Here is a 24,888-nt window from a genome sequence, read left to right as displayed (position 1 = left end):
GTGTTAGCTAAGAAAGCTGTCAAAAGTGAGCAGGTATGCTTCTTTAAGCCAGAAGAAATTTATCAGATTGCTCCAGAATGTGTGTTACTTGTGCTCTGACCTCTGTGATCTGGAAAAGCGTGTGTTTGAAATGAGAAATTAAAATCTTTGTGGGAATAGCACTGGATTTGGGGCAGCAGGTGAGGGATTTGGATTGGGGATTGTTCCTCTAACATTCTCAAAACTGTGAAATTCTTCATGTAACAGATTGGAGATAGGTCTGTCCTAAAACCAGGAACTCCATGGTGCTTCAGTAATTTACATTCATTCTTAATAGTGCTTAATTTTTTGTTTTGTTTTTTTCTTTATTTTGTAAATTAGAGTTCTTATTTATGTTAGACAATTCTAATTAAAAGATGCTTGAAAGCTGCTACAGAGTCAGCAATGCTATATGAAAAAGATTGAATGTGAAAATCGAGGAGAATTTATCTACAGGTAAATAACCAAATCACAGTAGGATGAATCAGATGGAGTTAAATGAAGTTCGACACATTTTTATTTTTCCAAGGATCAGTAGCTCCCTGTTGTGTTAAAAATTCTTAGGCTACCTAAGTGTGCCTTCCTTTTAGATAGTATTTCCCCTTTAACAGTGCAATTTCTACTACACTTGGAAGGAAGTGGGTGCTCAGATGGCCTTCGTGCTGTGCAGTCCCAGAGCTGTGAAGAGGAGTCATGAGCAGGGTCTGCACAGTGACAGGGCACCTGAGAGCTGTAAGAGTTTTGACACTCATACTGTGAGGGCCAAAGGATGTGTTTATTCACAGCAGACTGGTATCCAGCCAAAGAGGGGGCTGGGCAGGTGCAATTCTGAAATTACTACATCCCACTTAGGAAGTATGGTCCGAAGAGCAAGATGCAAGCTTGGATTCAATTCCCAGATCTACTGCATGCGTCTTGTATGACCTTGGGCAAATGACTCAGTTGAGAGGTCCTTAAATACCTGTGAAAATCTGAATTTCAATCATACTGTGCCTCAATTCCCCATGTACTGAATCAGTAGCAGTATTATGTTCCTACCTTGAGCTGAACTGTGAATGGCTTAGGTACTGGGAAAGCAGGAGAGGTAAGAATACCAGAGGGAAGAAATGCTGAGTGAAGCCATTTCCCGAAGGCTTCTTGAGACCAAGCCCCTGTATGCAGTCCCTAGGAAGATCTGAACTCCTTTTTGAGCCTTTTCCTCACTCCTGCTAAACTTTCAGCCTTTCTTTCACAGGCTGTACAGAAATGTAGCATGTTGAGACATATTCCACGAAGTAAACCTGATTAAAATTGACCAATGTTTAAAAAGTTATTGGGGGAGGTAAGACAGATAGGCAGTACATAAATATCTAAGTCTTGTTACTTTAGAGAAAAGAAAAAACAACTTACTGGTTTTCACCAGTGGAACAGGTAGTCAAGCAAGTAGATCTAAATATATCACTTGAAGTTGAGCTGTGCTGGTTAATCTCAGCACAGTGGGGTTAAATGTGGCTGGAAGCAATCCCATTGAAACATACCTGGAGCAGAACTGACTTGTAATCAGGTAATTTGTATGTTAAAACACGTCTAAAACATCAGGTATAAACATTCCACAAAAGAAACAAAGAACTTCAAAGTACACATGCAAGATGATGGCCCAGACAGAACCCTTTAAAGGACTGGAAGAGATTTTGGCAGAAGCCTCTAATGTGTTCAATACAGCAACAGGTGGAGGTGAAACTATAACAGTATCTCCTCTGCTTTGTTTTTGACAAACCGATGACATGGTTTTGAGATGCAATCTGAGAAGAGCTTCCTTTGCAACTGTGCTGTTACAGCCTCCTGGATAAAATCATCTGCATTGGTTTTGGCTCTTTTCAAAACACAGGAGAAAAAAAAAATCAATGCTCATTTTAAATATCAAAGGATGAAATCATGTAGCTTTTTCAAACCTTATGACAAGTAATATAATGTATAAAATGGAAAAGCCAAGTAGCTCTGGTAAAACTTTAATTTAATTTTTAGTAGCTAAATTTATTACACATTTCCCAAGTGTCATTCACATGGGTTTGTTTGATATCATCGGCATTCAGCTGCATTCTATGGATATGTTTTGGATTTTCTACCTATTATCAGCTACATGTGGGCTTGAAATTTCTTAGCAGCACAAGTATGGTGAAAGATGTCTTATTTAATTATACTGTGCAGGAGTTCAAGTTCCTTAATGGCTATGCAGTGAAACTCTACCTCTCCCAGGAGTGGGGAATCTGGGTTCCATTGCAGCCCTGTTTTGGGTGCTGCAGAGGGAGTGCAGAATGCAGGTCAGATTAAGATGGGGAGTGAAGAAATGTGGACTATTGCCCAGTCCAGTTCTGATGACAGAAGTACAGTTACGAAAGCCCTGAAACTGTTAGCCCTGACATAGTGGACTTATGGAGTAGGATCTCTGGAGTGCTACAGAACTAAGTTTTGGTTTGTATCATGAAAATTTCTCTTCATAAAGCCCATGTGCTCACATTGGGTTCATATGGTTGAACTGCAAAATGGTAATAGGTTTGTTTGATCACTTCCTTTTGGTTTAACCCCAACCAACAAGTACCATATAGCTGCTTGTTCAATCCCACCATCTGAGCAGAGGGCAGAGCCATAACAAAAAAGTAAACCTCATGGATTGACATAAAAGCAATTTAATGATTGAAATAAAATTCTATGATAGTGTTACTACTAAATGAAAAGGAGAGAGAGGAACAAAACTCAAGAGAAAAAAGTGATGCACAGCATAGTTGCTCGCCACCTGCTGACTGATGCTCAGCCTGGCCTCAAGCAGAGACTGGCAGCTCCTGGACAACTCCCCTCAGTTTGTTTCCTGAACATAATGTTGTATGATACCGATTAGCCCTTTGGCAAGTTCGTATCAGCTGTCCTGGCTGTGTGCTCCGCCCAGCCTCCTGGGCACCCGCTTGCTGGCAAAGCATGAAAAGCTGGAATCTCCTTGATTTAGAGTAAACACTACTTAGCAACAACTAAAACATCAGTGTGTTACCAACATTATTCTCATACTAAATCTAAACCACAGCACTGTGGCAGCTACCAGGGAGAATATTAACTCATTCTCAGCCAAAACCAGGACATCATGAATGTAGGGATTCAGGACTTTCCTGGAAGTGTCAGAAGTTTCCAGAGGCTGTATTTGTAGTGTCCTTCCTGTAGATATGGGATCCCAAACTGCACTGATTCAAAGGCCTGTGTACATTACTGCTGTGTGAGAAGCATTACAAAACTGAAAGTGTTCCCTTAGAATCTGTTGCCCTGGTAGGATCTTAGCAGTGCCCCTTAACTGTCACTGACATATTGACTGACACTGTCACATTTGTAGTGTAGGTAGAGACAGATTTCTTCTGTCAACTTAAACATGAAAACTGGAATTCTTCTCATTTGAATTTGTCCAAACTAAGGACTAGGGAGAGGATCATGCTTTAGAAGCACCTGTCTTCAGAAGGATGAGTTACTGTCTGGACATGCCTGTCTTTCTCTGTTGGCTACTGAAGTAGCTTAGATCCAGAGCTTGTACAAGAGGCCATATTTTGAGGTGGCTGATCCAAGGTAAGAGAATGAATCTAAGCTTAAAAAAACGACCAGTGGTATTTCAGTTACATTAATATTCTGAAAATGCAAGGACTGTGTCAGTAGGTGATTTTGCATTCAGCACCAGGAATTCTATACTTTATAAGAAGGTGGCACTGTGGGCTCTTCATGTACTTAGACAGCTTTCCTCCCAGTTTATACAGAGAAGGCATATATAGAAATCTTTGTGGGAACAGAAATTCTAATATTATTTTAATGATCACTGTTATACTAGTCAAAGGGAGCTGGGAATCAATTATCTCAGAAATAACTGAGGAACTGGTCCCATTGATACACCATTTAGATAATCACAGCTCTGTCACAGATTCTTCATCAGCAAACATGCACCAAATACATTTGCTATAAAATGTCTTTATCGAGTTTTTAAGATGGAGCAAAACACCTTATGTTTTGTGCATGTCGTACCATAATTACTGTTTTTTATTAGTCCTTCCAGTATTTTATGGACTTTTTATACATTAGTTGAATTTATCATCGGCAATCTCTTAATCCCAACAGTGGTGGCTTATGCAGTCTATGCCTTGTAATACTCCAATATTGAAAACAGGATTTACATGACAGATTTTCAGGACTTTCACAGGTATTTCTAATGAGACAATACTTGCTGTTCTGCTTCTTAACAAAGCACTTCTGAAGATCTACACTAAATTGTCATGTAGGTAGAACTAACAGAAAAACAGACAAACCTGCAGAATCATAGAATGGATAAGGTTGGAGGGGACCACAGTGGGTCACCTGGTCCAACCTCCCTGCTTAAGCAAGGTCATCCCAGAGCACAAAACACTGGATTGTGTCCAGATGGTTCTTGAATGTCTCCATTAGGGGAGACTCCACAATGTCTCTGGGCAACCTGTTTCAGTGCTTGGTCACCTGCACAGTAAAATTTTTCTCATGCTTGGATGGAGCTTTCTGTGCATGAATTTCTGCCCATTTTCTCTTGTCCTATTGCTTGGCACCACTCAAAGCAGATTTAAATCTGTGCTTTGGTACCAAACAGGGAGACTGAAAGAGGGTTTCAGTCTCTCTGTGACTTCAGTACACAGACTTTCCTCTGACCCTCAGGAGGAGTTTCAGTTGGTATCTGTGTCAGTACAGTACCCAGGGTGTCCTTCGAGTGTGTGATCCTGAAGACTGCTCTCCTATGTGTGTCCTTATGACTGGAGAAGGACAGAATGAAGATTATATATGAGGAGGACAGAAGTTAAAACTGAAAAATCAAGTATTTTCTAAAGAGAGAGGAAGATACAGTCTCTATCCCAAAGAGTAAATAGTGAGAAAAAGGCAAAGACTGAAAAAACCATCTGTAATGTGGACAATGCATCAGATCAAATTCTCAATAACTGGACTTGGTGCATTTTTCTTCCATCCTTTTCCCTCCGCTTTCTCTTGTCATCCTATTCTGCTTGTATTTCAGGGCTCCAGCTCTGTAAGTGTGCAGTTCAGTCAACTAAGAATAAATTAAAAGATAAATAAATGCACTCAACTTTTCTTTAGCCTCATAAAAAGTGTAATTTCTAGGCAAAATTTAAGTAGAAAGAGGGCAGATACTTTTTGGATGTGCCCAGAAAAAAAGATTTAACTTGGGGAACACTGTGAAAGCAAACAATAGACCTATGTGGACAAGGACATAAAGAAGTAGGTAAAACTCGAGAAATGCTGATCTGAAAAGATAATAAATCAGCCAAAAGGAAAGAGTTTAATAGGACCTTGGAGTTAATCACGGACTGTGATTCAGGAGAAAGCATGAAGCCTATGGAAAAAAAAAAGTGGAGTTATCATTTAAGAGGCCAAGATCAATACTAGTCTGACTAAAATAAGAGTTAAGAAGCATTAATTCTCCAGCTGTACTTTGAATGGCCTGAGGGCAGTGTTTGTGAGGTTATAACAACTTGTGTAAGAGTAACACTGTAGGAAGAACCAACCTATTTGGAGTGGGGTAAAGGAGGTGAAAATGTGTGCTAGTCTTTGGGTCAGCATCAAGATTCTGTTCTGCAGGGAGACTCCGTGATTGTAAGTGACCCTGGATAATTCTGATTTTTTCATGCACTGGTTTGCAAACTTACAAAACATCTCAAATGTGGAACTTCATATTTTCCATTACTTCAGTGGATCTTCAACACAACAATGTAAGACCTCTTTCTTTTCTTAATAAAAGGAAATATGATTAGAACATAATTTCAAATGAATAAGCAAAATGAAACACTGTGAATGAGTAACAGCACTCTAAGGTGGATTTTTAAATTTGATTTTTTTCTCAAATTGGCTGAATTGCCAGCAGGTAGTTCTCATTTAATGAAAATATTGAGATGGGGTTTGGTGAAATAGAGTTCTTTCCCTAAGCTTGTTCAGCAAATTATTTTAATAACTGTATTTTTGAAGCAGTAATAATCCCTAAATGCCTATAACAATTATTATCCTTATTATCATAATATTTTTGCTGGTATAGACACCTATATTGAAGACATAATTTCTAAAATCATCGTGGTCGTACCCACAGTAAGTTCAGACACTTTTTCCATTTAACAGTCTTAAGTTTAGTTGTATTTTCTTTGGTATTTGAAACCCCAGCTGACACTGGAGATATCACTGCAGTGTAGAAGAGTAATACAGGAATACAAATAAGAATTGATTAGATCCTCTGTGGGAAAAGCTGAGGATGGGGAGGCAATGCCTCTTAAACATCAAGACTCAAAATTATTATCCTGTTCTCTTTTTGCCCATTCTTTTGGTCTTTGATGTTGCTTATTATTAGTTTTGTGGCAGAGGACTGACAGCTGACATGGTTGGGTCCTCCACTGAAAGTGTTAGTAAGATAATCACAGCTCTGAAGGGGTGATAGGATAAATAGACATGACATTTACATTCTGCACTGGGGGGCACATAGGACTTATGCAGGATGACAGATTAAGCCAATGGTCACTGATTCTAAATGCTCCTCAGTCTACAGCATTCATTTACTGTGTGTTGGCATCACAACATCCTTCACACTTGCTCAGCCACAGAGCCCAGCAGTCAATCTGAAATAGAGAGCTTGGTAGTCAATCAGCCCAGCAACTGAAAAGAAGAACCATCCAACAACACCATCAATGGCTGGGTTTGCATCTTCTTGAAAACTTTTTCAAACAAATGTCAATGTTTTCCGTAAGCAAGAATGCCAATCAGATAAATTGCCATGTTTGGTGCAACAACTCACATGCTTCTTTCCATGTGGAGTGAAGAAACCTCAGATTGGACTGATAGTGCAGAAACCTCAGATTGGACTGATAATGAAGAAAGCTCAGCTGGACCGACAATAGCAGCAGACGTTTGTGTGTGGGTTCAGTCATGGTTTATAGGGTCATGGCTTTCCTCTTGCCCTGTTCAGCTGCTTGGCTGATGCCAGAAGTCCTTGGCAGGTGCTTCTCTTGCCACATAAGTGTTCGAAAGCCACCACGGTGGGGCCACTGCCTGGGCAGCACTGAGAGATAACGGTGCCAAATAAGGTCCCGAACCCGGATGGGAGCACTGTGATAAACCTCCTCAGAACTCCTGCCTCTCAAAGTTAACCTCCCAATTACAGTGTCTTTTCTAAGCATAAGCCCTAAATTGTGAGGAAAAACACCTCCCGGATGCCCTTCCCTTCCCACGCCTGCGGGAGGGACAGCTCCGGGAGGGCCCATCCCGCCGCCAGGGGGCGCGCCAGCCCCGCCCGGCCCCGCCCGCGCCGTCACACCGCGGCCGCCAGGGGGCGCTGCGGGGCGGGGGCCGCTGCGCGGGGCCCGATCCCGTCCGGCCGATCCCACCCCATCCCATCCAGGACATCCCATCCATCACATCACATCACATCACATTCCAGCGCATCCCGGCCGCGCCATGGGCAGCGCCCTGCGGAAGAGCCAGGCGGTGCACCAGGCGCCCAGCGGCCCGCCCCGGGACCGGCGGCGCCCGGCAGGTAGGCGGGCAGGCACCTGCCCGGGGGCGCCTCGCACCTGGTGGGCTCCGAGCGCGGCGGGGCCGGGGGCGGCCGGTGTTCCCTGGCCTCGACCTCCCGGTGAAACTCCCGGGAGGGGAAGCTGGAACCCCCTCCCTTGCTGCTGGCCGGGCTCCCTGTGCTCAAGACAACTTTGTTGTGCCTCCAGCCGCGGTGACCGGGGCCGAGCGCGTGTGCAGGTTACCTGTGCCCAGGCACAGCCCCTGACACCTGCCTGGCCTCTCCTCGCTGCCTTGATTGAGGGTCAGAGCGGGGGCATGCGGGGAATGGGACCCAGCCAGGACCCCAGCCCTGGCGGAGATGCAGGGGGTGGGACCCCGGCCATGGGGAGGGATGCAGGGAGTGGGACCCTGGTCATGAGGGGATGCAGGGAGTGGGACCCGGCCATGAGGGGATGCAGGGATTGGGACCCCAGCCATGAGGGGATGCAGGGAGTGGGACCCTGGCCATGAGGAGATGCAGGGAGTGGGACCCTGGCCGTGGGGGGATGCAGGGAGTGGGACCCCAGCCATGGGGGGATGCAGGGAGTGGGACCCCAGTCATGGAGAGTGCAGATGGTTCTGGGCAAGGGTCCCTGGCGCACATTGCAGCCTGAAGGGAGCCTGTGCTGAGGACCTGGAGTTAGATGGGAGCTAATGGCCCTCTGGTCTATGGAGATAATTTCCATCTGCAAGGATTGAGGCATCTTCCCATGACAGCAATGGGGAAATTTGTGTTTCAGTTGACTTTGTACCTCATTAGAGTCAGAAGTTCAGCCTGAGAGCCTCTTTGGACATAGTATTTACTGTGCTCTGACTGGGTCTATAAAATCTAATGGAAGAAGGTAAATAATGTGTTTGAAGTAACAAACACCTGAAAATAAACCTGTGCTTACATCTGCCACTGAACAGTAGTTCTGCCTAAACAAAAAGGCACTCTTAAGATGTAGTACTTAATTGAGCATCTACTACTGAAGGAATCTTTTCAAGCTTACCAAATCCTTGGGAAAGGGGAGTGTTTTTAAAGATGTTTTTATATATGCAATAACTTGTGAACGTTGACACTAAACCACCTTGGGAGCTTTAAGGTATTATATAATACTTTGAGTTGTATTATGCATATAAAGAATAAAGATTTCTGTGCAGAAGAATTTGCATAACGCACAGCAAGAGCTGGCAAATACAAAGATGAGGTTTATAACAGTTACAACTCTGGAAATAGACTTTGTTATGGCTCCATACTGCTCGTGTCTTTCAATTATACCAACACAAAATGCTCCAGTCTGAGTCGAAAGCCTGACATTGGAAGCACTGGATTTTCCTTGATCCTAAGGGGAAGGACTGAAATAAAAAACTCTCAAACCACTGTCAAGAAAATCCAGTTGTCCTTGTACTTTCAGAACAGTGTGGTGACCTGACACCAGTTAGGGTTAATCCCCAACAGTTCCCTTACCTAATGCTGTCACTGCCATGTTACAATTTAGAAATACCTAGTTCAGTTTTAAATCAGATAGTGAAACTTATGCAGGTGTGGTAGCACAGTCTGGGACAGAGTAAACTGCTGGGGAGTTATACCCAAACCTGGTTCCTCTGGCCAACAATATATCTGCTGACACAAACTCAGAAATAGAGCCTGCATCTCAATGGGCTTTTTCAGCCTTGTGAATCTGAGTCATTTAGGTTAAATGACTTAAAAGAACATACTGTTTGGGCTTTGGTTCATGTGCTCTGCTCTATCTTTGATTTTTCAGTTTAAGACATTGCTTCTCCCTGATGCCTGTTCTATAACTGGCAGCATCTTAAAGTAATTCTCCAGGAAGGCTGGTTTAAACTGTGGCATCAAGGTTTATATTTCAGCATCAAGGCAGCTTTGCTTCTGGGGTAGTTGCATACAAATAGATTATGATCTGAACCCCAAGGTCCATTCCCCAGAGGAACACATCAAAGTTTTTAATGTCCATCAAGGACAAAAGGGAAGTTGTGGATGCGGTTGGAACGATTAAATAGAAGATTAAAACAAAAAAAAATTACAGAAATGTGAATAGAGATACATACTTTACTTTAAAACATAACTCAAATGAGCTAATTGGTCATTGTTTAACTGACTTTAAAATATGGACAATCTAAAATTAACCCACTTAGTCATAACAGGCACAAGAGTGTTTTAATATCTACATACGTCCCTTGGACAAAGTATATCTAAACTTATGTGTATAGTAGGAGGCAGAAATTGGGCCATTGGTAGCTGTAAGAATTTCTTAATTGCTCTCTGGACTTTTTCCCACCTTTCCATCATTTCGTCAATGATAATAAATTTAGTTATTAATTCACTCTAAGATCTAATGATATTTAAAAAAATGAAAAATAGGAAGCTGGAAATGGTCAAAAGTGGCAGGAAGAATGGTAGCACAGGAAAAAGTAAAAATGTTAGGATAAAATGCTTATATACAGTTTGCATAACTATTAAATACATTCTCTTGTCCTTAGTGTGTGCTTTCAAAAATGTTGTTCTCAGTCTTCAAATACCATTTAGGTTACTTTAACAATTGCCTTTTGCACATGCAGTTTTTATGGCATTTTGTGGACGTAAAGGTATGAAAATTGGAAATAACTCAGAAGAGAGTGCTTTTCCTGATTTTTTTGTTAATTTATCTACACACTTCTTTAGTTTCCTGTATGATAAACAGGCATTTTACTGCAGAAAGGATTAGGGACAAAATTGAAAGCTGTGCAATGAGGGACTAAACTTACACATCTCAGAATTTAGATAGCCTGGATTTCAGGTTTTGTTTGTCTCTGTGGGACTGTATCTTACAATAAGCTCAACTGCTGTTTTTTTTCCTCCAGACCCTCATGCTAGTTGGATTTTATGTGCAGCCATATCTCAGTTCAGTTTGATGTAAGTTGAAGTTGCTCAGCTTCTTTCAGGACTGGGCTCTCAGGATGCAGAACACACTCACTGGTGGGTCTGGAAAGTTACAGCAGGCTTGAAATGAAAGTTGGGTTGGATTCTAAAAAGCAAATTAACCACGTACTGTTTAAATAATTGTTGCTCAGTTTTAGGGCTTATCTGAGAGCCCCTAAATGCAGCATAATTGTGAGGTGAAATAACAGGGGATCTACTTTGGTGGTCCTAGTTCTGTGCTGAAGTACAAACAGCAATGGTGACTAAGTTGTATTGACATTTTTGTGTGGTGAGTGTCTGAGTAATGAGGCCCCAAATATTTTTACTTTTGCAGTATTTCCTGGAAATGTGTTGGCCTTGTAATTTACATGTAAGCTGCTCAGGTAACAATAACATGTGTCATAGAACTCTCGAGTGGACTCAAATGCTGGATGTGGCTTAATGCCCATGAAGTTCCTCTACTCTTGTTAGGAGTTATGCCATCCCCTTGATTTCTGCTGTGAACAGAAATGATGCTTGGCCCTCAACAGTGTATGGTACTTGTCTCCTTTTTTCCAGTCCTTTTTTATGGTTTCTTTATTTTCCAAACTTTGGAGATAAAACTCCACCATTTGTTCCTGTCTGATAGTTGTTCCTTCATTAGGAACATCCGTGTTCCTTTGGTAAGGTGTCTTGTTATTGTTTTGATTGTTCTTCTAGAAGACCAACCACATACCAGCTAAAATCATGCACTATGTCATCTTACTCATTATGCCAAAGTGATAACTTACTCTCCTTCTGTTACACTACTGCTGTCTCCTGAGAATGTTCCATCTTTGATGTCTTGCCTGGTTTTGGTAGCTGGTTTTTGGTACCTGCCTGTTGCAATGCAACTCTCTTCCAGTTTGTAGTATGTCAACTCATTCACATTTCCTGTAAAATTATTTTCCAGTGCTTGTTCATTTTTTCCACATTCATACTCTTCAGTAACTTCCTTTTTTTGAAAGTGGTGTCACATTGTAGGTTTTCCTCACAGAAACATCCCCTAACTTGCCCAGTTATATCTGATGGCTCTTCTTTTTCCATATCTTCAGTGTGGCTTTCCATTTTCTTTCCAAAAAGTTGACAGCTGTTGCTTTTCTTAGCAAATTGCCTTTCCTGAGTGTACGCTTTGTGTCTTGTACTATTGAGTATGGTGTCAGACTCAGTTATGGTAAAGCCTGTGGAAATTTGACCCAGCACTTTTATTTGCATAAAAGAGGTATAAATGCAAAGGGAGGAAGTAAGTAAAGCATGCAAATGCTTTTGTTTCCATAGAAAATAATGGGAAGTTCGTCTAGTGTAGTCCTCGCTTTTCTTAAGATTCTGCTAATGAACTGTTTTTACATAGTGAACTGAGATAGCATCTCATTTTATCTTCTGTTCTGGCAAAGTTGCCTGTTTTGCTTGTTGAGTCAGCTGCTTGGGGAAGAAAGTGCTGTTTGACACGGTGACCTCACCTGTGTCCTGGCCTTGCATCCCCATATGGTGAGAAGGAAACTCGACTTCCTTATCTCCTCCACTGCTTGCACAGCCTGACACAAAGCGAGCGTGTCTCTCTAATTCTGGCTCACAAGTGTAATGTATTTGTTGTTTTACACCCATCTTTCACAACCATTTCCAGCTACAGCTTTGTCAGAGCCCGTGTGCATCAGATTGCTTTGTCGTATCACTTACTGAACTGGCATGAGAGTTCGGAGGGCAGTGCCCTGTCAGACTGTGCTGCTTCACTCACCTCCTAGAAATGCTGTGTCATTGTTTGCTGGGCTGCTACAGGCAGGATTAAATGGTTTCACAGAAGTAATTTTGTTTTTCAAAGACAAGAAACTTTGATTACTCTGGATTAAAATAAGTGGGGGTTTTGCCTCAAGCCCTGCCTGGGGTAGGGGGGTGGAAAATCACAGTTTTTTGAGCCAAATACCTAAGTACTTTCCACAGGGTAGTATAGTACCTCCTTAAGCTTCATGCCCTTTCTGAGAACCAACCCACAAAGAACTTGTTTTCCTTTAACCACGGTCACTGTTAATACTGGCTTTTTTGACAAAAAAGACTGATTTTGTGTGAGCTGTTTTCCACCATTTTTAAATTTTCTCTATGACTCAAATGCAAGCTTGATTACAAAGAGGTGTGTGTGAATTAATTAAATGGTTTCAGTTGTGGTAGAGAAATAAAGGCATGGCCAGTGGCAGTAGGGACTAATGAATAGCACCAGCACCAGGAGATCCTGTTCCAGTCCTGCTGAGTACTGTTTTACCTCTCTGTGCCTCAGGTGTCACTCGAATAAGTATGGCTGGTGATGCTTCCTCCTACTGTCAGAGAGTTGTTTATTTACTGACTAGGAAAAACAAAGGTAGCATGAGAGTATTAATCGCAGTTTGTGGGAGCCACAGGTTTGTGTTGGCCACAGGAATTTCCAGATGAAAAGTCAGGAAGCCTAGCCCTTTCAGGTCATCCCAAATAAAGGGGAAGCCAGTATGGATGGCACGGTGAGCATGATACACATACAGGGAGTCATACCAGAAATCAGCTTCCTTTGCTTTCATGTGGGCCAGACAAAGCATTGTGTTAATATGGGTAAATCCAAAAGCAACAGTGACTTTTGAAGGGAATAGACAAAAATCTGTGTTAAATTTACCAGTATTATGTGATTATATTTTCTGTAATGATTGCATATAAACCATTATATGAGATATCGTAGCTTTTACCACAGTTCCAACATCACATATACTTTGTATTAAGCTTTTCATAACCTAGTTAATTTAGTTCACAAAGAAATAAAATACAAGATGGAAGTGGTCAAAGATTGTCTGCCTTTTACTGAGAAAGACATAATCTGAAATTTACCTTTTTAGAATTTATGTAGATTGTTCTGTTAAAGCCAACAGAGTTTTTCCTGTATACTTGAGGTCAGCATGTGATGTTATGCTCACAGAAAACATTCCTGTTAGTGCTAATTAGAGCAACCTGGTTAATTCCTGAGTGGTTTACTCTAAACAATTACATGAGAAATGAGGAATGGCTGAAGACTTTCAAGGGCAAGTACCCCACTGTCTGACACTGCCAAGGACTTCGGTGGGTGGGAGGAAAGTCTGTGAGAAAGCCCAGGTCTTGTTGGAGTGGGGTTTAAAGTTCCCTAATTATTATTGCAGAAACATGTCTTGCAGGACTGTCTGTAATAAACTGAGGAATACAATGATGTCTCTGTTGAAATTAGTAAAATTAAGTACTTTTTCATGTTATAGTTGGACTTTGTGGTAGCTGCATGAATACTTAGAAAAGCAAAAGGGAAAAAAAATGCCTGGAAATAGAAATTACTTCCCTTGCTAGGAACTAGGAGCTGAGGCCAGTTTCAGAAGCCCCTTTGCAGACTATCAGGATGTGACAGGTTATGAGCTGGAGTAGCTGGTTGTTAGAGGCTGAGAAGGAAGTAGTTTAGTTCTGAGTTTCTTGCCCTAGGTTAGCAGTGATTCACATTCTTCTTGGATTGCAAGGTGGTGACTGCAGGCCCCAAAACCTGGTGCTGACCTATCCTGAGTGAAAAGCAGATTGGAGGATGTTGCTGAGTCAGTCCCCAGATGTTCATTAGAAAACTGAGCTGAAAAGGGTGAATTTTGTCACTTAAGGACTTCGTTTCAGTGGGAACTTTTCCTTTGTATATAGAGAGTTTTGAATCAGGCCCTCAGATGCCACTTGAAAGTTTGTTTTGTTTGATCTGGCTGTTCATCATTCCTCCATCAGTATTTCTTCTTTGGCTTGTCTTGGTTTTGTAATTCCTACCCTGCTATGTAGAGGTTAGATTAGCAGCTTTCAGTAGATTTTTATTGTCCTTTAAGAGAAAATAATGCTGTGAAGCTTTCTGCCATTTTCTGCCTTTTTTATATGTTAACTACATTTGTTTTGCTGAGAATGATTAGAGCTTTCTTTCTCCTCTGCCTTAGAGAACTGAACACTTAGGTTGAAAAGTGCCCAGAAGAAAGTTTGTATCCACATGTTTTGCTGCTTAGGGAAATAATTTTAAATGCCTTTTATACTCAAAGCGTTGGTAAAAAAAGAATTTATGTTTTCATGAAGGAGATAAGTGTTTTGGAGTCATACTATGAACTACAGTCAGGACTCTGCTGACAGAAATTCGTGACAAAGTAGAGCCCCTGCTTCAACCAGGTGCAGAGTTCAGTTATTCCATATTATGCCTGGATGCTGATCCCATTCAAGCTATCTTTTATTTAGTGGCAGAAGTTTTAAGCCGTTAGATATGAAAAGCATATTAACAAGAATATAATTAAAAGGAAAGGACTTTGCAGTAACACACTGAATAAGCAATAACATAGTTTGGAGAACTTCTGATTTCTTAGGAAATTGCACTTTACTCTTTTGAGAGTGAGTGCTGTGGTTTAATCCCAGCTGGCAGCTCAGCCCCACACACCTGCTCACTTCCTCCTCCCTGGTGGGATGGGGGGAGAATTGGAAGTGTGAGTGAGAAAACTCATGTGTTGAGACAAAGCCAGTTTAATAGGTAAAGCAGAAGACAACTAAGCAAGTGAATCCCCAGGCTTCAATTTCTTCCCAGTTTTGTCAGTTCAGCTGATTGCAAGGCAGCCTCTCAGTGTGGATTTGTGATATGATCCAGGTTGGAGGTGTGTATTTTGAAGGCTTGGGTTTTTTCCCTCGTAATCTGAATGATGTTATGGCTCTGTTGCCGTCAATACCAAATGTTTGAGTTTACTCAGTGGAGGAGGTACTGGCCTATGTTGATAGTGCAGAAATGAGCAAATCTAGAAGAGGGAAAAACTGAAAAATTTATCCACCTAAAATTTCACCTGGACATAAGATAAACGTTCACTGCTGTATGAAATGGCCTGTACTTCTCTGATGCCTGAAGATAGGGTGGTAAAACAAGTTACATGCTTGTTCAGACATGTTACAAGTTTAAAGGCGTCTTCTGAACTATTGGAGTAGAGGCAGCTATTTTTAAAATCATGGTTTGTCAAAAACGTGAAGTTTGTTCTTGTTGATAACATTCTTCTGTGTGATGCAGAACATCTAGGTAAACAAGTGAAGACTTTTGCCTTAAAGGGCCACTTCCAGATCTTCAGAGTGAGTAGTTGAAGGGCAGGTGCTTTCCAAGGGTTCCCACGTCCTGCCTCAGCAGCCCATGGGATCCCTGGCTGTGTGCTTTTGCAGGATAGTGTAGTTCTTATCCTGGAGCAGTTCTGCTTACGAGACTGGTCTGAGCTGTTGTGTTGGGATGGATCTGTTTCCACGTGGTCAAAGGCTGCTGAAACCAACTGTGCTCTTTTTCAGCCCAGCCAGAAGTTACACAACCAACAGTCAAAAGTTCAGCGGCCTCGGTACCAGGGAGGACTTTGGTTCATGAGGAAGCTCACTCCCAATAAGGAAGGATATGGATTAAAAATACCATAGTTGCCTCACTGTATTTTTTTTCCCTCTGCTCAAGAAGTGAGGCTTTAAAGGTGGGGGTTTTTCTGGTTTAACAAGCTGCTGAACAAAACTGGCAGTTTTGCTGCTACCAGTGAGAGAAAAGTGGCTGCTGCCTTCTCTTTGTCCTCTGCCGGGCACCAGCTGTGGTGCTTACGGGATCCTTCCCTGGGCTGGCTGAGCTTGTGGGCTGGTGGGAAAGTGTCCCCAACTTTTCTTCTGGGTTAATTTTCTCCTGGATTAGTGAGTTGATTTAGCTCATGCAAAGGTCTGATGTCTGCTGGGGTTAGTGCCAAGTATACAGACAGCAAGAAGAGAAAAACGGTGTGGTGGAAGCAAGTAGATTTGTCCCTGTTTGATAGTATTGATTTGTTAGATCGATTCACTCCATGCCAAGGAGCACTTAGTGGGTCATAGGGTGGGTAGCACTCAACAGCCACCATCTAGATTGGGACTAACAGAAACCAAAGGAGGTGGTAGTGCATGGCAGGAGCCTCACTGGATCTTCCTTTAATGGCTGTGAGTGGCTATAGACTTGCTGAAGTCATGCTGACACTTACTGGGCAGAGAGAGTCGTCCTCACTGCCATGCTGCTGAGGGTTATCCAGAGCAGATCCGTGGTTCAGGTTCCCCTTGGCAGTCTCACTCTTCAAAAAGGTGCCTGCTAATTCATTTTTGGAAAGTATCGATTCACCAGGACTGTGGGTTATTGCAATTGCTGTTAAGGGATGGAGTTTTATGGATAGCAAGCAGGTGACGCACAGAGCACTTTCTGCTTTGTCATCCTGCTGGTGGCAGGTTGCCCAAACCAACAAGGAAGAGGCCTCCAGCAGCAGAGGCAGCCAACACACAGATTGTTTCAAGTCTCTGCCAGAGGTTACGGTTGCATTTGGGTTTTAGGGCTATGGCTAAAGCTTCGCACCTCTGGCACAGATCTACCTGAAAATAATTAGAGATGATTATTTAAATGCCTGTGTTGTCTAATGACTAGATTTTTATCTCACTAAAGATACAGTTTTTAAATGAACAGTCCTGAAGTTGTTCAATATTCCTTGGGTTGCTTCAGGTACATGCAGAACAGTAACTTAGATAATATATTGAAACAAAAAATTATCCTTTATGAAGGTAGTGAAGTTATTCTTTGTGTAGGCTGTTCAAAACCTGTGTTCTTGCTTTTCTTATTTCACATGTGTATTTTCCCCAACTAGAAGCGGAAAAGTGTTAGCCATCACTAATATTACTATTAACTATTGCCTAACAATTCTGATCTTTAAACTGCTTCACCACCATCAGCAAAGTAATCTTCCCAATACGTTTATGAGGTAAAGGAATTTTGTCACCAAGTTTCAGAGAAGAAATCAGAGAAGACAACATTATAAACCCGTTTTCAATGACTGCCTTTTTTCAGGTGTGTGTGTGAATGCTTTTCAGGTTTGTGGGCTCAGTGCCCAAAGAATATATACATAGCTTTCAGTATGATTATTTCTTTTAAGTATGGGCATGTGTCAGGGTTTGCTAATTAATGCTGGTTGTGCAGTGCAAAGTATGTGATTAAGTACAAACAAGTGTACTGACCCATTTATTGGAAATTAAGCTTAACATAACTCAGTTCCGTGGAGGAGCTGATAAGGGATTCCAATCAAGTATGAGATTTCCCATTTTTTGTCTTCTTTGATTCCACATCAAATAAAGTTTCACCATGTGTAAATGTATTATTTTTTTCCTTTTCAATAATATGCTTAAACTTTTATATTGGAGATATGTGTGTGTGTATACATATAAATACATATATGTGTATATATATAATATATATATTATATATATTTATATAATCAGTTATGACCAATGGGCAAGCTGATCTTTTCCAGGCTTTGAAATACTTTTCCCTGAAGGATTTCATAGTCTGAGCAATACCATATGGCAGAAAGTACTGGGGGGTGGGGGAAGAAATTGCACGGAAAAAGTTATGTCAATACATTGAACTAAAAGAAGTTTTCAGACAACTAATTGCAGGAGAAAAATAAAAGCTTTCAATTCAGTTTAAAAAGTATGACACCCGAGGAAAAAAAAAAGGGAGATCATATCAGAATAAGAATGTAACTTTCTGGGCAAGAAAGATAAAAATCATCATTTTTCTTTAAGACTCAAGTTAGCCGCAGCAGTCATGATTTCCTTGCTTTGTTCCAAGCATGTTGCTAGATTGGCAAAAAGTACTGAAATCTCAGCCAACTCTTGTGTGGGATTTTATTGAACAGAAAAATACAGCAAGTCATCCTAACGTTGCAAATGACTCATCAGTCACCTTAGGAAACGCTGCCCTGGGACAGGCATGCCGCTGATGAGGAAGTGATGAAGCTGCCAGGCCACTCCCCCAGACAATTCCCTCGAGGAGCACAGCCTTCATAAAGGACGTCTCTCCAGACACTACGTTATTTTATTTTTTATTTCGCAGAGAGAGCCCCGAAGCTGCGAGAAGGGCAGCGCGAAGTAGCAGCAGAAACCTCACAGCCAGTTGGTTTTGTACAGGAGAAGCGAGTAGGAGACCATGAGGAAACTTTAAAGGTAGGGGGAGATACATATTAAAGTCTATAATTTAGTTTTGCCATTGAAACATAATCAACATGTAGGCTTTGTCATAAAAATTTTAGTTCAGGGGAAAAGAATGGAGGAGATCTGTCTCCAGGATGGGATTGTGGTCATGAACAAGTTACCCTGGCAGATGGGATGTGGAGCTTGTCAAGATCCTGGCCACTTTGGAGCTGGATTCTAGGAGGTTGCTTCAGAGGGAAAGGTTGCAATCTACTGTGTCTAATCTAAACTTTTAATATGTTTTCATAAAGAATTATTGTGAAGAAGTAATGAAAAATGAACCAAGTAGTAGGGACTAGAAGCTGAACATTCTTAATCCATGTGAAAACATAAAGCATTACTCAAAAGTAGCATGATATAAGTAGTGATCTAAGCAAATTTCATGGGTAGTTCTTGTGGTTTCCTGGTGTGCATCATAAAGATACTGTTCTTGGTAGTTGGTTCTGATGACTGTGTGGGAGTTAGTCTGCCCTTAAGCTTGACACAATCCTGTTGCCACTAAGGAAACCAGAAGATATGCTTTAGAAAAGAATGGCACCCTTTCTCTAATTTGACATCCCTAAATACAAATGAAGTGAAGCCGCATATCGTAGCACAGTATATGTCCCTCTTGCACTGTTGCTCTGATTGCAGTAGGAAGTTTGAGCCTGGCTAATTGCTGTGTTAGAAAAATAGAGAAAAGGAAACCATGTGCAAAGTAGATTCAGTGGTGGGGGTTGCAGAGCAGGAGAAGAAGAGGAAGGAGAAAGATATTTTCAGTTGTCTTCACAGCAGCCACAGGTGTTTTATAGGTTTGGGTTCTACTATTAACATGCTTCCCAGGGTTATGAAATACTATTAAAATCCAACTTTCTGCAGGCAGATGCACAGTCTGAATTTGGGCTGGCATTGCTGTGTAATTTGTCTGAGAGATGGATTTGTCAGTGGCACATCTGTGCTGGCAGCCGTCAGTAGAGTAGACATAGAGAGGGACTAATCAAACCTCACAGGAAGGTTGACAGTAGAATGGGTTGAGTACAAAGGGCTGCTTAATGCAAAATGAAATTAAGATGAAAAGAGAAGGGAAACTTCTTTGGGCTTTTTTCTTTCCTTTGATTTTCCACAACTATTCCATTAGTACTGAATCAAGTCCTACCTGGTCAGGTGGATAGAAGCACTTGAATGAAAGCACTCAGATTCATCAGCCTGCCCTGAGTGGGACAGCCCCCCATGAGTGTGACAGCCTGCCCTGAGTGTGACAAACTACTGTGTGATAATCCACCCTGAATGTGACAGCCCCCCGTGAGTGTGACAAACCACCATGTGGCAACCCACCGTGAGTGTGACATCCGGCCCTAAGTGTGACAACCCACTGTGAACGTGATAGCCCACCCTGAGTGTGAGAAGCCACCATGAGTGTGTCAATCTGCCCTGAGTATGACAACTCAAGTCCTATGGGGAAAGGCTGAGGGACCTGGGGTTGTTTAGCCTGGAGAAGAGGAGGCTCAGGGGAGACCTTGTCACTCTCTACAACTCCCTGAAAGGATGTTGCAGCCAGGTGGGGATTGATCTCTTCTCTCAGGCAACCAACAGTAGGACAAGAGGACACGGGCTTAAGCTCTGCCAGGGGAGGTTTAGGTTGGATATCAGGAATAAGTTCTTTGCAGAGAGAGTGCTCAGGCATTAGAATGGCCTGCCCAGAGAGGGGGTGGATTCTCCAACCCTGGAGGTTTTTAAGGTGAGACTGGATGTGGCACTGAGTGCCATGATCTGGTGATCAAAGTGGGGTTGGATTAAGGGTTGGACTTGACGATCTCGGAGGTCTCTTCTAACCCAACTGATTCTATGATTCTATAAAGAGACAAAGTATGGGCTTCTTCATTTACAGTTTTTGTCTTTCAGTTTTTTTCATGATTTAGTTGATACTGATTTAAATCAGCTAAGGCACTCCAGATCTTGTCCTGCAGTTTGAGGGGCATTTGAGAAGGCTTGAAGCTCTGAAGCCTTGATAATATGCAGCTTTGCAAATTAAGTTCAAAGGCTCATTTTAGAAGACAATACCATGATCTTTGGGGCATACAGCTGTCCAAATGCAATTTAGGGCTTACAGGTTCTTCTTCTGCAGTCGTAATGATTAAAAAAAAATCTCTTGTGAAACCATAGTGGTCACACTGGATTGATTTGATGCTTAAGTTACAGTGCCAAGCTGAAGCAATAATAAACACACACGTTACAAAAATGTAGTTTTCACAAGTTCTTCATTCTGTTCTGTTCATTCTGTTGGGAATTATTGTGGATTATTGCCATGTCATGTAGGATTGTTGTATTTTCCTACTAATATGTGCAGGAGGAGGGGAAAACACTAATTAGGAAAGTTCAGGGCAGATGAAAAGAATAAAAGAAATTAATGGAAAGCTAGTGTCAGCAATTATGTATCTCATCCTGGAGCAGAGTATGAAGAGACACTGGAGTTGCGTTGTTGTGGAAAACTAAGCTCAGCAAGGAAACCCTGGGCCCCAATGAACAAGAAAATTCATAGTTCAGTATCTAACAGGTACTGAACTATTCAAGGATGGATTAAGATGAAATTTAAAAACGCTAATTAAAAGCAGAGCTCAGATAATTCAGATGCAATTATGTTTTCTTATCACAGTATTTGCTGCTGAAAATACTAATTTTTGAACCCTATGGGGAATGTTTCAGTATTCCCTAATACTTTTTTTGTCTCTGTTCAGGCACATAAGGAAGACAAGCCGCAGAAACCAGTGGAAATGAATGGGCTTACACCAGTGCCAGATTCCTACGACTATGATCTCATTGTCATTGGTGGAGGCTCAGGTGGTCTGGCAGCTGCCAAGGTATGAGAGGGAAAATGCAGATTCAGACTTTGCTTGTAAGTAGGTGGGTGACATCCTCAGTGTCTTGGATTTGGGTATCTTTAACACTATAGGGCATAACATTTCTCTCTGATCAGTGACATTTCTTTTGAGGTTAGTGCCAGTTATGCAATATTCTTTTCTTTATGTTCTGAAGAAGGAAAACATTGAAATGTCATAGTGTATTCCCTAATAGAATGACATTTGGTCCCCACTAATGGGAGATGATGCTGCTGGAAAACAGCAGGTAGGTATCTTAATGGTGTTTATTAATAGTTGATTTAAAACTTAAATCATGAGTGAGAAGGTTTTTAAAATTATTTAAAATGAGCTTCAGGAGGCATCTAGTTTTATATAAAAGTACTATCTCTTCAGAAAGAGTTGTGTATCTTAAGTCTTGGCAGTGGGGGAGATTTTGTGATTTGTGAGCTTATAAAGTTGCGTAAATGGACATTTTGCCTATGCTTAAGAAGAGTTAGGGTCTCACCTTTGTGGGGGGTTGACCCAATACAGCCCTTCATTTCTAGGGTCTGGTATTTTCTGCCCCTAGCCAGATAAATCATGGGGTTTGTTTAGGATATTGCTTTTAGAGGCTATCTAGAATTAATTAAAAGAATTTACAGTGGTACAAAATACACCAGATCTTAGAGTTGTCTTTATCCCAAATATTTGAAACTTGCTGAAATTTAATATAAGTCTGTAGCTCTCCTTTACATCACTAGTCAGGCACATTTTGATTCTTCTGGCTGTGGTAGGATTAGCTATTCATAAGTGAATTGAGCATTCCTAGAAATAAAACTACCTTGTTGCTCAAGACCTGGAGCTGGATTATTCCTGTAAACAGATGGCATTTCTTTTGTTCTCAAGAAATGAAGAGGACATTGAGTAGTGAAAGAAAATATGGAGCAAATACTTCAGCATAGCATTGGATTCACAGTGAACCTTGGTCCCTTAGAAGTACTTCTGTTTCATGAAAGTGTGCAAGTGTGAGTTGTGGATCATACATCTGTAACCTATTTCGGTAGTTTACTGCTTTCCTATGAATAGGGGCAGTGTTGTCATGGTGTAGGATTGAAGATAAGACCTACAAAATTTCTGAGAACCGCAATGAGAAGCAAACACTGTTTTTCAGAGGATGGGGAGTAACAAGAATAAAATGAAGCTTGCAGTAATACAAAAATAGTTTGGAGTAATAAATAGCCATCTGTTGAAATTTCCGTCAGGAGACTGACTGCTTTGTTGTGTTCATGTCCAATGTTGTGAAGCTACAGCAGTGATGTTTGTTGCATCATTTTTCAATTGTGGGACAGAAAATGTGTCAGCTGGGAAAATAAATTGCCTTATTCCTTCAACTTAGTGTAGTATTGATTCTTAGTGTTCTCAAGTGATTGTAGAGTAGAGCAGAAGATGGTAGATCAATGAAGTCATCAGTAGTTATCAGTATTAAAGTGTATTTCAAATCAGTTTCATGAAGTTGAAGTGAAACACAAATAAACGTCTGACTTATACCTAGATGGTTCTCTTTGTTTGTTAGTTAATGAACATTACTTACAAAACACTGAAAACAAAACAGAAATCCCCGGCTACACAGATCCTACACCAAGTTCCAGATGTCTACACTCAAATTTGCAGCAGTTTAACTAGGTTGGTTATCTGTGAGCTTTCTCTATGACACATGCATCTCTATATTGTGCTCAGAGCTTGTTATTCTGGAGGCGTGTCTCCACTGCCAAGCTGAGTTGGTGCAACCCAACTACAGAGTCAAACCAAAGTGCCAGGGCCCTACTGTCAGTTCACACAGAACAGTTCCATCCATAAACAACCTTGCTGTGCTCATGGGGCGCGGCACTGAGCCCAGCAAGGTTTGAAAGCCTACAGGGCAGGTTCTGTGCCTGTGCATATCACTCTGCAGAAGTGGTTCTGCCTGTCTGTGTGTGCCTGTCTCTGCCAAGGTGGTGATGCAGTGCTGTGCTGTATTACCTGAGCGTACAGCTGAGTCCAAGCTTGGCAGTCCATGCATTCTACTTAGTTAACACTGGTAAAGCTGTTTTGAATGGTGTTTAAGAGTTGTCATAGAGGAGCTTTAATGATGCATCTCAGTCCCTAAGCACCTTTCTGAGAACCTTTGTCAGAGGTGCTGCTAATGCCTAGAAATTAGCTTCTTGGCGTACCTAGATCTTTATTGGAAATGGAAATCCTTTACATCAATATTCTCCAAAGGTGTCTACAGACGGTCTTGTTTGAATTATGATTTGAATTTTGCATGAAGTAAGATACATTTAAAATGGAAATTCTGATTGTCAGCTATTTGGATTAACAAGTATTACTGGTAACATAATGCTGAAGGCTGCCCAGCTCCTCCCAAACTGAACCCAAGGCCTGTGCCTATAGTTGTTATTGCTTACATGTCTAAGAACTCATCATGTGATGCTGCACAGTTGTGGTTATTCCAAATAGCAAAATTATTTTGCTACATCTCGTGTGAGGAATCTGTCATTGTTATTTCTCAGCTACATGGAGCTTACTTAATGTGTTTTTCCATGGTAGCAGTTACTGCTCTCAATTTTTGCTTTTTTTCTTAAAAAGCATGAAGGGAGCAATGGAATCAATATAGAAATTTCAGCTCTTAGTGTCATTTACAGACGCTGATTATAGATTTGCTAATGAAACTTCTCAAGGGAAATACAGAATCATAGAATCATTAAGTTTGGAAAAGACCTCCAAGATCATCAAGTCTGACCCTTGTCTGAGTACCACCATGCCTGTAAACCATATCATCAAGTGCCATGTCTACTTGGCTTCTGAACACTTCCAGGGACAGTGACTCCACTACTTCCCTGGGCAGCCTGTTCGATGCTTATCCACTCTTCTAGTGAAGTTCTTCCTAATATCCAACCTAAACCTCTGTTGGTGCAACTTGAGGTCATTTCCCCTTGTCTTGTCACTAGTTTCCTGGAAGAAGAGCCTGATCCCCATGTCACCACAACCTCCTTTGAGGTCCCCCCTGAGCCTCCTTTTCCCAGACTAAACAGCCCCAGCTCCTCATAGGACTTATATTTGAACATCCTGACAGTGAATTCAGCTTGAAAGAGCAACAGCTGAGCCTGAAAATGACGAATTGTACTCAAAATCAAGTGTTCCCTTCTACTACAAGAAAAGAGTTTTGATAAGCACAGTTGTCATGCTTGGCCATGCCATTACGTGACATGGTTTCAAACGAATGTTGGGGAAACCACCTTTGAAGGGAAAACTGAATTAATTAGGAATTCATTAAGTATGTTAAAAGTAAATGGGCATGTTAGGAAATAGTCTGAACAAACTATGCATGGAGTAGTGAAAAGGAGGTTGGACTCCCAGTCTTCTGTGTATCAGCTGGTGCCATGCTGTTGTGTAGCAGGATGAATGCCTTTTTTTCCCTTTCATCTTCTTATTCCTAGTGAATGCACAGATGAATTCAGAGGATTAATGAGTGTCTGTCTGTTCCCTTGCAAATCA

At 41.5% G+C, this 24,888-nt stretch overlaps 1 protein-coding gene across 1 annotated transcript in view; it reads left to right on the top strand.

Moving 5' to 3' along the window:
* Positions 1-7,463: 7,463 nt before the first annotated feature.
* TXNRD1 (thioredoxin reductase 1) overlaps positions 7,464-24,888 on the top strand; it is a 38,932-nt gene continuing 21,507 nt past the window's right edge. Inside the window, exons 1-3 of the mRNA XM_071549752.1 lie at positions 7,464-7,573; positions 18,402-18,511; positions 21,253-21,375. Coding sequence (XP_071405853.1) covers positions 7,495-7,573; positions 18,402-18,511; positions 21,253-21,375 — 312 coding nt within the window. The 5' untranslated portion in view covers positions 7,464-7,494. The remainder of the gene's footprint in view (positions 7,574-18,401; positions 18,512-21,252; positions 21,376-24,888) is intronic.

This window comes from Pithys albifrons, chromosome 3 (assembly GCF_047495875.1).
Source record: "Pithys albifrons albifrons isolate INPA30051 chromosome 3, PitAlb_v1, whole genome shotgun sequence".
NCBI lineage: Eukaryota > Metazoa > Chordata > Aves > Passeriformes > Thamnophilidae > Pithys > Pithys albifrons.
Note: the sequence above shows the minus strand (reverse complement) of the source record. Positions and strands in the feature narration are given on the sequence as shown.